Here is a 16,064-nt window from a genome sequence, read left to right as displayed (position 1 = left end):
AATCCATTCCACTGTCAGATGGCTCTTACTATCAGAAAGTTCTTCCTAATACTTATTCAGAATCTTCTTTCTTGTAAATTGAATCCATTGGTTTGTATCCTAATCTCTGGAGCAGGAGAAAAGAAGATTGCTCCATCTTCCATGTAATAATTCGTTGCTATTTGAAGATACCTATCATATCTCTACTCAGTCTCCTCTTTTCCAGGCTAAATATACCCAACCACCTCAAATACTCCTTATAATGCTTGGTTTCCCTTGATCATCTTGGTTGGCCTCCTCTGCACATGTTCCAGCTTGTCATTACCCTTCTTAAATTGTGGTGCCCAGAACTGGACACAGGACTCCAGGTGTGGTCTGACCAAGGCAGAATAGAGTAGTACCATTAATTCCCTTTATCAGGACACTATACGTCTGTTGATGCAGCTTAGCATAGCATTTTGTAGATCTTATATTCTTGGTCAACCACATGGAGGAATTTAGTGGACCTTACATACTTGGCAATGTTTGAGTTCTAACAGATATTCAACAGATATCATTTTGAGTGTTTGGTAATCTGCTGTAGCAAAGGAGCATCCAAGTCTTCAGTCTAGCTTTGAGGAGTGTAGCAGACACCCAAAGTAAGGTCACTGTTGTTTCCCTCCCTTGCAATTTTTACCCAAATATTCTCAATCTGCCTTCCATACACCAAGTCATAGATATCTTCACAGGTGTACACATCATTCTTATATAATGCTATTCCTTTTCCTTCTTCCTTCCTGCTTGGTCTATTCTTTTTGAGCAGGTTTCTACATTCCAGTCATGAGTCTTATCCCACCTTCAGTAATGCCTATTAGGTAATATTTGCTATCCTGTAGTAAGAACTCAAATTCGTCTTGCTTGTTTCCCATGCTGTATGCATCAGTATAGAGAAAACTGAAACCATGACTCATTCCATCCAGCAGCTTCCTTCTTGTTTTTTTCCCTACTCATTAGTAGGTTCCTATAGTACCATTCCTGTGAAGTCCCCAGTACCAGGTTTCCCTGTTGTCTAATAATTGTCTCCCTCCTCCTCAGGATTTAGTTGAAAGCTCTGAAGATCAGGTTCACAAGATTCTTAGAAAACACATTCTTGCCAGTCACTGTCTTAATAATATTAATGCACTGTGAGGTGCAATAGCAGAAACCATGGTTTGAGAAGCCATATCTTTCCCAATGACAACACCAGCACAGCCAGTTTTTTTTCTTTCTAGTATTTTCCTCTCTCTTTCTGGGCTACGACCTTCAACAGGAAAGAGTGATGAAAAAAACCACCTGTGCTCCTAGGCCCTTCAGCTTCCTACCCAGAGCCTCATAGTCCCTTGCTACATGTTGAAGGCTGTGTCTGTCATGAATCAGAAGGAAAGGGTAAAAGCCAGCAGGCTTTATAAGACTTGCCAACTTGTCTGTCATATCTTGAATCTTTGTACCTGGAAGACAGCACACCTCCAGGGATACCCTGTCACCTCTACACACTGCTGCCTCTGTCCCCCTCAGTAGGGAGTCACCTTCCACCACCACTGGTTTCTTCCTCTGGGAAAACCTGCTCCTTGATAACCAGGTTATGATACCTTAAGAGGAATCCAAATGCATTGTGAGCAGACAAATAACCTTCCATTATAATGTTGTGGGGAAAGTTATGCATAGTGAATCTTCAAAAACTTGTTTTAAAAATAAAACCAAATAATAAATTGGAGTACAGAACAATTTTCAGATTTTAAAAAAATACTTACTCAACAATTGAGCGTAATCAAACAATTGCTCAGTCTCCTGGTCTGGGTTTACCCTGCTGAATTGCCTAGGTAAGGGTAAGATTCCTGGCTGTAGCACAACAGTCTCTCTTTGAGCTTCTTTGCCCACTGTTTTCCTTGCCATTTTTTGCAGGTGACATACAAGGGTGTGTGTCGGGGGTATGCATAACCCTTCAGAATCTCAGATGCACCACATTTGGTCATAATGTGACCCATGTACACCTTGCAGAAAGGTACTGGGCAGCCCACTTCTGTCCAGTGCATCATTGCATATTAATAACAGAAATAGTATGCACTCTGGGTATATGGATAAGTAATAAAGTACACCCACCCATCTCCTGGTGAAATGTGTGTAAATCCATATTCTATTCTATATCTGTATAGTTCTACATCTATATAGTGTAGAATTGAAAGTTTTAATATAATTCTATTTGCTTCTATAATATATATGTATTTCTATTACAGGTCACATTTCTGTGCTTTGCTGATGAGACAGCTGTTGCTCCTAAGGTATGGTGTCTGCATAAGAGATCTTAGTTGACTGGCAGAGCAAACTGGGAAAGCACCATGATTTATGCCCGCTGGTGATACTCCAGCACAATAACCTCTGCATCCAAACCTTGTTTGGAGGTGATTGGGTGGGGCTAAGGCCCTCTAAAGGAGGCTAAGCCTAGCAGAGGTAACAAGCAGGCATCCATGCAGCACCATTGACATCACCCAAACAGCAAACACCACCCACAAGGCATGCTCGACATGCACACCCTGCATATGGCCAATCTCAGGCGCACACTGTAAACAAACATGTCAGCATCCCCCCGGTGAGACACAATTGAAGCCCCCACAAGCACCCTAAATTTTACTAGATGCCACCCACTCTTCATGAGTATGAATGAAACATGGCCACACACAAAAAGACGCTGAAGGAAGGTTTGTTGCAAGTATGGAAGGCGTTACAAAGCTCAAGCGGTACATCCTGCGAACAGTCCCATTGGGTGCAGCAGTGGAGGAGACAGCTAGCATGGACAGCTGGCAGTTTGCTCTTTCACCACCACCTCTCACACTTCCTGGCACTGTCTCTGGGGGCAGGGAAGCCCCCGTGAATGGCAGCAGGTGGGGGCTGGCTGAGAGCAGACTCGGGTTGATGGAGTAGCGCACCGTTTGTCCCAGTCGATCACTCCCCTCTACTGCTGTACAAAAGACAAAATACCGTATATACCCGAGTATAAGCCGACCCGAATATAAACCGAGGCACCTAATTTTCCTACAAAAACCTGGGAAAGCTTATTGACTTGAGTATAAGCCGGTTCACCTTTGCCGCTGTGGAGGAGGAGGAGGAACGAGCAGCCCGAAAGCAACCCTTTGGGTTGCTACTTCCTCTTCTTCCTTTGCCAAGTTTGCATTTATGCGAGCAGTTCAGGAATGGAACAAACTGCCTGGGGACTTCTTAAGGAATGGTTGATTGGGGAGAGCGGGTGGCGGCACGAGCGGAGAGAAAGGGCTTCTTTCTCGCCACCCCCACCACCCGCCTCACTCAAGTATAAGCCGAGGGCAGCTTTTTCAGCACAAAAAATATGCTGAAAAACTAGGCTTATACTCAAGTATATATGGTAATTAGTAGTAGTAAGTGGTGTTAGCGCTGTGGCTTAAACCACTGTGCTGCTTGGGCTTGCCGATCAAAAGGTTGGTGGTTCCAATCCCCGCGACGGGGTGAGCTCCCGTTCCTCAGCCCCAGCTCCTGCCAACCTAGCAGTTCGAAAGCACGCAGTGCAAGTAGAAAAATAGATACTGCTCCGGTGGGAAGGTAAATGGCGTTTCCGTGCGCTGCTCTGATTTCGCCAGAAGCAGCTTAGTCATGCTGGCCACATGACCCGGAAAAACTGTCTACGGAAGCGGACAAATGCCGGTTCCCTTGGCCCGTAAAGCAAGATGAGCACCGCAACCCCAGAGTCGTTCGCGACTGGCCATAATTGTCAGGGGTCCCTTTACCTTTACCTTTACCTTACTTCTGTGCTGTAGGAGCACTCGACATGCCTCAGCATGCCAGAAGTGTAAGTAAGTGTAAAAGTATAAATGACCTTTGCCTTTAAAGCCCTGAAAGGTCTGGCAGCAGAGCATGTCTTGAACTGACTTCTCCTATATGAAATGGTTTGGAAATTTCACTTGGTTTCTGAGGCTCCTCTTGCAGTCCCACTACAGGCAGTGCTTGGGTTGGAGGGAACAATAGCCTTTTCAGTTGTGGCACCCAGATTAGGAAGTGTTTCCCATTTTTAAGCAGTTACTTTAGTTGGTGTTGTTTCAGTTGGCATTGTTTAGTTATGACCTTTAAGGAGTCATTGTTTTATTGTTTCTGTCTGCTTCGCATTGATTCAGTTGTCTGTGCTTTTCTATTTTAAATTCCTTTCATTGTTGTTTTATTGTCAGCTGCCTTGTGAGTGCATTATGGAAAAAGGCAGAGTATACATTTTATAATCAAATAATTGCAATTGCTTGTAAATAAAACAGGATTCCAGCACTGTGGAGCTATGTCCGGGAGGTGAAAGAATGCTAGGCTGAGTTTGCCATTAGTCCTCTGACATTAAAGGAAAGTTTTCCTAGCATGAGTGTATTATTCTCTGTGTTTGATACAGGAATTGGCAGCCATGTCTGTTGAGCTCCCAGATCTTCTGAAATCCCTCCATTTGTGCACTTTACATGAAAATGATGTCATTTTTCTAAAGGATATTCATAAACCATTGGAGACTAGTGTTCTTAAGCAGAAGGTAAGAGAGATTTAAAATACATAAATGTATGATTGGTGGCATACTTCATTTAATTTGCCTTTCATATTAATTGTATTAATGTGACACAACATTCTGAATATAAAATATGAAATGTGTGTGTGTGCATTACTCAGTTCTACAAATTGTCAAAGGTTCTACAAATTGTCAAAACTCATTTCTACAAATTGTCAAATTATAAGATGGGTAAAATTACATTTTTTCTCTCTCTTTCTCTCTTTCACCTTCTCTTTCTGTTTCTCAAGAATTACCCCTCACGGATTCTGTGTGTGATGAAATTGTCTCCATCATTTGCAAGACACGAAGTGGATTCTTTATTTACTTTACTGAGTAAATATGCTGCTGGTATAAGATGTACTGTGGAAATACGCTCATTGCAGAAGCACCTGTCCGTCATACCCCATGCTGAGGATGATGATACTAATCAGTCAGTGTCATCAATTGAGGATGATTTTGTTACTGCGTTAGAACATTTAGATGAAGATGAGCCCACAAAAATGATAAACGCTGGTTAGTGTTCCTGCAATATTCTGATAGTGTAAATAAGTTGGGATTTAAAGGGATTGAATACCATGATTAGCTTTTTAAAAGTGAAATACTTGTATATACAGTAGTCTATTGATTTCTGTATCTTTTTATATATTAAAAAAACCTATCAAGCAATACTAGCCCCTGTGATGAACTCTGATTTTTTTGGAATGACCCATCTAATAAACAATAATTGACTATGCTTGCTCAAATTTGGTAAATCTTGTGTAATCTCTGGCCTTTTTCTTGAAGCAAAAGTTTGTGATTGCATAAATATAAGATGTTCTTGAAGTAGAATCCAAGCTGTCAATCTAAATTATCTGTCTTACCCTTTTCTACTAAAAGAGATATATAAGTTGTTGATACTTTAAGATTTTAGTAGCTTCTTAAGTAAAGATGGGCAGGTTCTTTCCATCTCACCACAGAGTTGATCCAAGCTCTTTTTCAACAAAAATGGAAGAACTTTACATTTTCTGAGACAATCAGAGGACTGTCCCCAAAACAGCCTCCTCTTCAGTGCTCCTCTCCTCCAAATATCATTTTGCCTTTCTCTTATCTGGCCAGCAGAAGGGAGGAGAGAAGTCTGTGTTGTCCCTCTCGCCCAGTTGTTCTGAGACACCCTGCAGAGCCAAACCATGGCTTGACATGAACATGCAGACTGTAGGAGAGGAGTCTGTAGCCACTTTCCCCCACTGTGGTCTTTCTGCTGCACCATGCTGAATGAAGCCATAGTTTGGCTAGGTATGACATCTGAACCTGGGCCCGTGGTTTAACTCTCTCCAGACTAACAATGAGCTGTAAACAAGTTTTTCCTATGGTTTATGGCTCATTGTTTGTCTGGGAGAGCTAAACCACAAGTCCAGGTCTGGATGACACGCTATGCCAAATCATGGCTTAGCTCAGCATAATGAAGCAGTAAAACAACCAGGGAGAAGCAGTGTGGCTATGAGCTCCTCTCCCAATGCCCAGCACTCATTCATGTTAAGCCATGGTTTGGCTTAGCATAACATGTGAACTGGGCCACTGTGTAAACTGTTCACCAGGCAGACAGAGGAAATGGGGGCAGGGCAGACCTCCCTGTGCGACACAGCTGTCTCTGGTACTGCTGCCATTGGCCAGGTAAATAAAGGGAAGTGGGGGTCAGGGGGTTGGGTCATTTTGGACATGGGAAATGCTGGTAAAGAATAAAAACAGGAATTCTTATGTGGCCTTGATTTCTGCTCACTTCATACTCGAGGTGGGCTTTTCCAAGCCTTCAGAGTTCTTCTTTGAGCCCAACATGGGAGAATTTCACTTCTTATCCTGTTCATATTTACTTGGGAATAAACCCTGTTAATGAAATAAGTCTTACTTTTGAGTAAACATGAATAGGATTGTGCTGCCCAATCTTTGATCAGACCAAAATTCAAGTACATTTTATGCTATTAACCTGTTTCTGCTACAGCTGCAATCTTTTACTTTCAGATGTACTGTATGTTAACTGTTCCTTTCCCTCCCTGTTGGCACAGGCCAAGTTACACCTGAGAAACTTCAAGATGCTGCTTTGCAGACCATCTCTGTTCAACATTTGGAATCTATTGATCCAAAGTTTAATTTTCTACATCGGAAGCCATCTGTCAAGTCATCAACTTCTCTAGTTAACATCCTGGAATTAAAAGAATTGTCGTCTTCTGTAAGAAATTCTGTCACAACTTCTGTTTCGGATCCTTGGCTGCAGAGGAGTTTCTTCAGGCCACAGCATTATTCTGATCAGAATGTCAACGCTTTGTGTAAAACACTGTTTTCTTCCTCTCCTGCTGAATCATCAGAGTCAGATTGCTCTAGCCCAAGCCCTATTATTTTCTTAGATGAAGAAGGGTATCAGAGAAGCCTGAAGGCAAAACTTCAGCTACCAAAAATCCCAGTAATGAAAGATGGCATAGAGGATTCAGACTCTGAAGTAAGTGAATTTTTTGATAGCTTTGACCAATTTGATGAACAGGAACCAACACTGGAGAGTGGTTGTAAACATGCTAGGGGTCCTGCCCTTCAACATCCATCTCATATGAAAATGATTTCGCGTAAAAGGCCACGCTCTGCAACCACTGCAATGAATCCTCAAAGGTTCAAGCGTGATCATCCCACTCTTCCAGCCAATGTGAGGAAGCCAACTCCTCGCAAACCAGAATCTCCATATAGCAACCTCCTGGATGTTCCTGATTCCCCCCGGCCATTGAAAACATCAGGGGATGACAGTGGAGGCTTGTTCAGCCCTATCAGATCTTCAGCTTTCAGTCCATTAGGCAGCTGTCTTTCAACAGAGTGTCCTTGTCAGTTGGGTGTCAGTAGAGATGCCATTAACCAAAAGCCCAATCTAGTTTGTCACACATACTCGGATTTTGCAAATAACATTTCCTTTGAAATCTTAGGTTCGGTCTTTAATTCCAGATCTCCACCATCATGTAGAGGCACACAGGAATTTTCTAACAGTAATGGGATTGTCTCAAAAGAAGAAACAGTCCAGTCAGCAAAAACCCAAGGGAAAACTTCTGGAAAAGAATTAGATAACAAACAGAAATCTAAATGCAAATCACTAATGATCAAAGACCACATCCAGAAATTTGCATCAGACCTCGTTGAGAAGAGTTTTGGCGGTGCTTTTAAAGATCTTCAGAAAGGTGTTTCTTCATGTACTAATGCACTCTGTCACTTGGCTGCAAAACTGACTTCTTCTATCTTTCAAATGGCTTTTTATGAGATTGGGAGGCAGCAAGCTTTTTCACTGAAGAAGAAAGCTATTAATGGACTAGCAGGCTTTTTGGTGAGTGAAGCGGTAACAGGTGCTTTAAAAGAGCTACAGTCTGTAAAGCAGCAAATATTTACCAACACAGTTGCAAAATTTGCAGCAAACCTGGCTGAGGAACTAATTTTTGAGGGGATCATGGAAGTGTGCCAGTTTTCACACCCATCAACTCCTACAACTTTTCAGAACTGGTCCTTCCATTATGATGATAACGTTATACAGTCATATTCCAAAGACTTGTCCGAGTCAGTTATTCAGGAAGCTTTTATTGAGTTATCACAGGTTGAGGTGGCATTTACAACACAAGCAGCAATTAGTATTTCCACGGACAATATAAAGTACATAGGTGCAGAAAGTAGTTTGGAGTCAACACAGGCCTCCAATGCTTCCTCTGAGTTTCAGGATCAAGAACCAGTAGCCTTGAATTCAATACGGGAATTCAGGGAGGAATATACTGTCCATAAAGCTTTGTTCTGTACTTCTGGCATTGCAAGTTCAATCCCGGTGCCCTTAGCTGGAAGCATACTTTGTCAAAATCAGATTTTATTTAATGACATACAGGTAAGGAAACATTCAGCGTCAACAGGCAGTCTGAAATTTTATAAAAAATCAGCAGAGCGGTGTTGTGCAACACAAAAAAGACAAGATGAAGTGACATCAGTTAGAAATGTTTACTTGATGACAGATAGCAGTCAGAACAGTGAACATAATGCACATATTGTATGTACACAAAGTGACTTTAAGCAAGCAAATAGCCCTGAAGTCAGTAAATTTACAGACTCGACAACTAGGATGCCAAACGTCAGTAATTTTTCTGGAACAATGGTAGATATGATTGTAACTGAGGCATATGAAGCAGTAACCTCTTCCAAGACATCAAAAAATGCAGAGCAATACACAGAAATACTAAAATTGGATAAAATGTCATATTTGCCATGCATTGGTGAAGATGCCTGTGAGAATATGTTTGCAAATTATTTAGCCAAGCGAATAGTGAAACAGTCTGTAGATGAAACTAAATCTGCATGTTCTGTTACCGGTGAGAAATTAGCATACTGTGTGGGATTGGGAACCAGTAAAAAAAGCAATAGGAAAGAATTGCATAGTGCAATAAAACAATCGGAAACAAACAAAAGTATTCCAGTAATTGTCGGGCAGCAGCAGATGCCCTTGAACAGCTCATCTAAATTTCACGTATCGCCAGTTTACTCTAATAGGTGTCTGCTTTCAGGGTCTAAAGATGGCATTCAGGGGAAAAAGAAACACGTGGGTTGCAGGACTTCCACATCCACGTCGTCTCCTTGTTCTGCAATGACTTCTGTGAAACCTGCTGAAGCGTTTCCAGATGCAGAAAGCTGTTCAGCAAAATCCTTAAGCAATCCACTGGGAAAACACAACACATACAAATCAGCAGCGCACTCTGCACTTTGCTCTACATTTGGTCCTGAAAGAACTTTTCCTAGCATTAATACCTTCCCTTCTGTGGCAACTAACTGTGAAGATGCATTTCAGATGGAAGACAAATTGAGTATCAGAGATGAAACTCCTTGTGTCCTACCAGACACGCCTCCACCAACACCTTTAATAGCAACCCAGACGAGTTCAGAGTGGAATTTAAGAAAGCTATCAAAGAAACTGAAAGGTGAACTAGCAAAGGAGTTTGCACCCGCGACGCCCCCTTCTACCCCTTACCGATCAGAAACCGGTGGAGTATATGAAAATGAACGTCATGACTTAGAAAAGGAAGAGTTCATGTTGAAACTGATGCGGTCTCTCTCTGAGGAAGTTGAAAGCAGCGACGAGGAAGAGCATTGGCCTGTAGCATTGGACGAGAGAACGAAAACATCAGGAAGGACAACAGAATATGCCGATCATCTAGCCACTCACATAATTGCTGTGGCAACCGAAATGGCTGCTTCACATTTAGATTATAAAGCGGTTCAAGTGGAGAATAATAAATGTTTTCAAATAAGTGCGGAAAATGAAAGATGTGGGCATAGTGGATTTGTGAATGTTTCAGAAGCCAACCTACATTCGTTGTTGGTTTATGCTGGTAATATGGCTGGAAAGGTCATTAGTGAGGCCAAGAAAATAGTTGAATCCAAACATTGCACGGTTCTAAGGCTGAAGCAAGTGAACTGCCGGGCAGATGGCGTTCGTCCTAAAAGAAACACTCATAAATGCTGGTCCAAAGACATGAGGTGTCCCTGGGCAGACCAAGGGTCTCGAGAGACAGACTCTTCCATACTCTCTCTACCCCAGCACCCAGAAGCTCCAGGTCTGACTTCCAAATACCCAAGTTGTGAGAGTGTAACTGATGAATACGCAGATCACATCATTCGTATTTTGAAAAGAGAAGGTGGCCACAGTGAACTGATAATGGATCAGTTTGCCAGTAGACTTGCTTATAGATCTATAAAATCTGGAATGCAGGAAGCTGCTGGGAAACTCGTGATGAAGTATAAGAGTAAAATAGCTCCCTCCGAGGGCTCAAAGGTAAACAGTAAAGCTGATCCGGGTGTGGATGGAAAGAAACAGAAAAAAGGTAACATTTGTCATTTGGGGCAGCAAGCCCGTGGAAACAAATGTAGCACACAGAGAACTGAATGTACAAAGTTACTGGATTTTTCAGAATCCCTTGCTTGTAGCATAACAACTGGTGTCAGAAGAAAAATAATGACAGGAGCTTGTCTGTCAAAATCTTTAACTGATTCCTGTTTGTATAAAAAATCTAAGAATGATCAAGTCACTGATCTTAAAGCAACATTTTCTAAAGCACTTTCTCCTTTCTGTTGCAAACAAAAGCTTTATCATAGTACAGGCAGTTTAGCTGAACCTACCTACAGAAATGGCATTATTCATGCCATTGAACAGTATGCTAGGAAGGTAGTGGATGACACATTAGAAGCTAGCTTGGAATCTGCTACGCTGCAGACTACTGAAAACTGGACAAATGGAGATAGAACAACATATGCAGAAAAGTTGTCTCCATTTTCTGCAACAGCCTGCAGGTACTGTAGTATGAAGGAGCATCAATACTGTACTAGAAGTTCATCTTCGCAGCTGACTCGGCAAGAACTCCACTCTCAAGTTCATCAGATTCCCAGAATAAGTGGAATTTGTCCTAAATCTCGCACTCTTCACCTGGATATTCCAAAAATTCATATTAATTTGGATGAGAAGGTAGTACCGGTATTTGCCGAAAATGTGGTTGCTACCATTTTTGACAAAGCAGAAAGGCAGCTTAGCAACACAAGTTTGACAGCGGATAGTGGAATTGGCCAGGATGGAGTCAGCTTTGCTGAAAGCCTTACTACAGAAATAATGACTTCCTGTATGACAAACATTAGTCCACCTGCCAACATAAGGTAAAGTTAAATTATTTTATATTGCTTTTAATTTATGTAAGGTGCTGAAAACTATATGCATTTTTCAGTATTAGTTCAATATTAATTTATGCAAGAAAGTCATAAGAACATTGTTTTGTGATAAAGCTTAAAAACGAGGGCATTTAATAGTATTGCCATGGAAAGTAATTGTTTACTGTGTTCACGAAGGGTGCTAGGATTTAAGTAAATTTAAAATGCAGAGTATAAGCTTAAGGGTATGTGTCGTCTTTCAGGTTTGGCAAAAATTTTGTTGTTCTCGTTTTTTGCTCTAACATAAATGTAGAAGCTATTGTGAAGCATAAATGGTAGAAGATAAAACATCACTGATTTCTACTAAGTCAGATCCAGGTTTGGATAATCTTTTAGGTGGCAGTGGAGAGATACATGAAGCATCAAATTGAAGCACAGAACATGTAGTTATGTAGAAAGTAGTATTGCTGAGCTACTCATAAATCCTAATAAATTTGATCAAAGAAAATCCTGAGGTAAACGGAAGCTGATTTTGAAACTTCTGTTGGTGTCGGCTGTGAAGGCTGAAATGATCCTTCCCTGGTTATGTGAATACTGTTGAAGCTGTTTCCCTTATCTTTTGTTTCCCAATTTATCATTAAAATAGAAAGCAATGTTGGGTATATGTTGTTGGTTTGTCCATTAATAGTACAGCTTAGGAACTTCAGTAGAATCCACTTTTGTCCCTTAGTTGTTGTATGGGTCCTGCGATTCCCATGGTAGGAGAAATACTTTCTTAGAAGGAAAGTCAATGTGCCCAGTGCTCTGCATGCGCATGTGTTGCTTTATAGTTGCAATCTACTGATTAAAGAAAAAGCATCTTGTTTTACATCAGGCAAAAACATTCCTCTTCTCCCAGGTCTTTGGCTAATTAAACTATGGGGGGTAATTATTTTTGTTTGTTACTATGTTATGATATCTATAGAAAGAAGAGTGTGTAAACTGCCCTGTGATCCTTGGATAAAGGACAATATAGAAATTTAATTGCCATATTCACTCGAGTCTAATGTGCCATCAAATCTAACGCGCACCTAAATTTTCAGAACCTTGAAACTAAAAAATGTATTTGATGGCGAATGTAAATGTGCCATCGAATCTAATGTGCGCCGTAATTTTCACAACGTAATTTGGCCAAAAAAAGGTGAGGATTAGATTCGAGTAAATACATCAAATTCTGTCTCTGACCACTTGGTCACGTGCTAGGACAATACCAGCAAGGTCAGTAGCACCACAGAAACTATGTTAAATGCCTAATGAAGATAGAAGTATTTAAAAAAAAATAACAGTATGAAGGATGACATTAAAATGTGACTGAACTTACTAGTAAATTAGCTGGAATCCCTATTCTAGGCATAGTTCCTTATTATACAGTTTAGTACCTCATTGTTATTTTTTAAATGACCGACTGTGATGTGAAACCAGTCTCATTCTTTTTAAAAACTATATAGTCTCAATAAATTTAGGTGATTCACTTGGTAGAAATGATTCTGGAGGTTTAGCAAAATGTTTGATTTTCTATTTCAAATGCAGGCATCTTTAATCTTGTTGAAATAGCTTGTGTGTGTGTTTCTGTATGTATTCTTTAGTTGATTTGTGCACCACTGTTTTATCACATGTGATCCCAGGGTGGTTTATAAACATAGCTACTTATACATTAAATCTCTAAAAGCACAGTATAAGAAATTTAAACCAGATTAAAATAAAATAAAATAGGCATACCACAGGCAGGAATTTCTTAGTTGCAGGTGGCCAAAGCCCAATCCACACCCCCAAAAAGCTTGGGTAAAAATAAATGAATTCATCTGGTGCCAAATCCTATAACAAGGTACCTCTGAGGCCGTGGTGGGGAACTGGATCCCAACCTCCTTCTGTCCCTGTAGATAGGTGAGTACCACCTGTTGTATTTCACCTGTCTCATTTCCATGACATCAGGTGAAATACAACCTTTTGCAGACCAGCTTCAATTCAGGGTAGGTTGCAAAGGAACAACATTTATTTGCCTGCGCAGTTCAGTTTCATTTTTTAAAATCATTTTTATTAAGAATTTTCAACATAAAATACAATAAAAGCCAAACTAATCTAAAGAAGATAAATAGGAAAGAAGCAAGAATATGCAAAGGAGAGAAAGAAGAGAGAATAAATACCAGACCCTCTATCACAATTTTATCTTAATCTTTATTCCACACACAGAAAAGTCAATCCTCCCCACTCTCACCTGGGAGTTTCCCCTCCTTCCCCCAGGCTCCCACCCTCGGAGATCCTCTTAACCCTCCTTCTTATGCACGGCCTTTCACCTTCCGTCTGTCACCTTAGCATGTATCTTCATTAATCCACAATAGGAAACTTCAACAAACAAAACATAAATATAGATAAAATTGATAGAGAGAAAACAAAAATCAAAGATCATAGAAAAGGAAGATAAAAAGAGAAATAAAGAAGCAGAAAAAGAGGATCTTTCGATTCTCTGTCTGCCAACTACGTATATGACAATTATTCAAGGTATTCAGAGTATGCTTTTCAGGTAATCTCTAGCTGTTTTAGTGACTAGTGTCCAGCTTTCTCTCAGTCTGCTAGATGTTGTTTTCTCAATCTTCACTCCCAGGCATCTCAGGTCCACCTTTTTCACTCAAAAAGTCCAAAAGTAACTCTTCAATTATAATTGTCATTAAGTGTCCAAAATAGCCCTTCTCCAGTCCAATATGATGGTTTTCTCCCATTATGGGTTCTGACACATTTTTATAGTGTAGTAGTCCGTGCTTATTTGCTTGTTATGTCTCATTCATTCGTACTCAGTTCCCTATATTCCATTCCCATTTCCTGCTGTCCAAGCTTCATCCTGGTTTTTTTAAAAAAGCATCCACACACACACTTCAATTCTGGCAAAAGAAATGCAAGTAGGCAATAAGAGATGCTTAAAAACAATTTGAGGAGCATGTTGCTGAAACATAAAGGTCAACAGTAAAATGTTATTTAAATACATTACTACCAGCTGGGTAGGCGAATGGACCTTAGGATGACAAGAGTACCTTGGTTGTGCTAACAGAGGATAAGGAGTTTGCAGAGAAGACAAATGAATTGTTTGCATCTGTCTTCACAGTGGAAGATATGATGTAGATCCCTGTGCCTGAACTAACTTCCATAGGTGGTGAGTCTGAAGAACTGATGCAAACAGTGTTGACAAAAAAGTTATAGACTTTACAGACAAAATAAAAATGACAAATTGATGAGTCCAGGTAGCATCCAACCAAGAGTTCTTCAATAACTCAAATGGGAAATTGCTGATTGTCTAAGAAAAATATGTAACTTCTTCCTAAGACCAGTACCTGAAGACTGGGAAGTAACACATTTTACTTTTATTTTTAAAGGGGGGATTCAGAGGATATCCTGGAAAGTACAGGCCAGCTAGCTTAACATCTGTTCCAGGAAAAGTAGTGGAAAGCATCGCCAAAGATAAAAATAATAAGCATATAGAAGAAAGGTGCTTTGAGAGTGTCAACACAGCATACAGATAGAGATGATTCTACTGACGTTATGTACCTTTTGACAAAGTATGCCATCTAAGCAGTCACAGAATAAGAGGAGAGGTCTTCTTGTGGATCAGGAACTCATTAGTTATTGTTATTATTATTATTTTATTTATTTATTTTTGGGTTTATATACCACTCCTCTGCCAAGGCACCCAAGACGGTTTGCAAATTTAAACACTAAAGCAATAACAATATATAATCCAAAGATGGACAGTCCTCTCATGCCAACAGTTAGTTGATGGTATGTGTGGTTCCTGAGCTGGGCACCATTGTGTCAGGACATGGAGGTCTTCAGCATCCCCTAGGGAAGGTGGGGTGCGGGCGGGCGGGCGGGCATGGAGAGATCTGCCACTACAGTTCTCTTGGTTCATTGGAGCTGATGTCATTTGTGCTCCCTGACCTGGACTCATCAGACCAAAGGCCCATCTAGCCCAGCATCTTGTTCCCACAGTGAGCTACCAGATGCCTCTGGGAAGCCCATAGCACTCTTGCACTCATATTCCTCAACATGATACCTTTGTTCCTGTCATTTCTCCTGCAGACTCACTGCTCTGTATCAAGATACAGAAGGGGAGGAGTGAGTTAAGAAACAGGAAGCAGAGAGTAGGAATGAATGGACAGTTCTCAGTATGGAGGGATGTAGAAAATGGAGTTCTAAAATCATTGAATCAGCGAGAAGGGAGTCGAAGATGGATGGGAGTTTCTTAAAGGTGAAATAAAGACTCCAGTGCAGACAATTTCAATAAGCAAGAAAAGTGGAAGGCATCTACAGAAACCAGTATGGCTACATAAGCATCTTACAGATAAGCTGAGATTTAAGAAGGGCATGTATAGGAAATGGAAGAGATGGGAAATCATGAAAGAGGAGAATACATGAATAGCCAACAGTTGCAGAGGTGAATGTCATACGGGCTAAAGCTCAAAATGAGCTTAGTCTTGCAAGAGAGGTTAAAAATAATTTTAAAAGGTTTCTTTGGCTATGTTCAAATCAAGAAGAACAAGCATGTGTTAGGTCCTTTGTGTAGAAGATTGAGAAATGCTACTAGGTGACAGAGGGAAGGCAGAACTACTCAACACCTACTTTGCCTCTTGTCTTTACCCAAAAGGAAAGCAGTGCTCAGCCTAGTGATAAGAATAAACAAGGCAAGGAGGGACCTGCAGCCCAAGATAGGAATAGAGGTGGTAAAAGAACACCTAGCTTCTTTAAACAAATTCAAATATTTAGGGCCTGATGAGCTGCACCCAAAAGTACTAAAGGAGCTTGCAGGTGTAATCTCAGAGCCCTG

At 40.8% G+C, this 16,064-nt stretch overlaps 1 protein-coding gene across 5 annotated transcripts in view; it reads left to right on the top strand.

Annotated features, from left to right (window-relative positions):
• Positions 1 to 16,064, top strand: part of AKAP11 (A-kinase anchoring protein 11) — a 39,805-nt gene that overhangs the window by 7,488 nt on the left and 16,253 nt on the right. For all 5 annotated transcript variants that reach the window (XM_033154298.1, XM_033154297.1, XM_033154296.1 and 2 more), the window contains exons 4-7: positions 2,232 to 2,276; positions 4,394 to 4,525; positions 4,789 to 5,053; positions 6,580 to 11,221. In XM_033154298.1, coding sequence (XP_033010189.1) covers positions 2,232 to 2,276; positions 4,394 to 4,525; positions 4,789 to 5,053; positions 6,580 to 11,221 — 5,084 coding nt within the window. The remainder of the gene's footprint in view (positions 1 to 2,231; positions 2,277 to 4,393; positions 4,526 to 4,788; positions 5,054 to 6,579; positions 11,222 to 16,064) is intronic.

The sequence above is a fragment of the Lacerta agilis genome, chromosome 7, assembly GCF_009819535.1.
Source record: "Lacerta agilis isolate rLacAgi1 chromosome 7, rLacAgi1.pri, whole genome shotgun sequence".
NCBI lineage: Eukaryota > Metazoa > Chordata > Lepidosauria > Squamata > Lacertidae > Lacerta > Lacerta agilis.
Note: the sequence above shows the minus strand (reverse complement) of the source record. Positions and strands in the feature narration are given on the sequence as shown.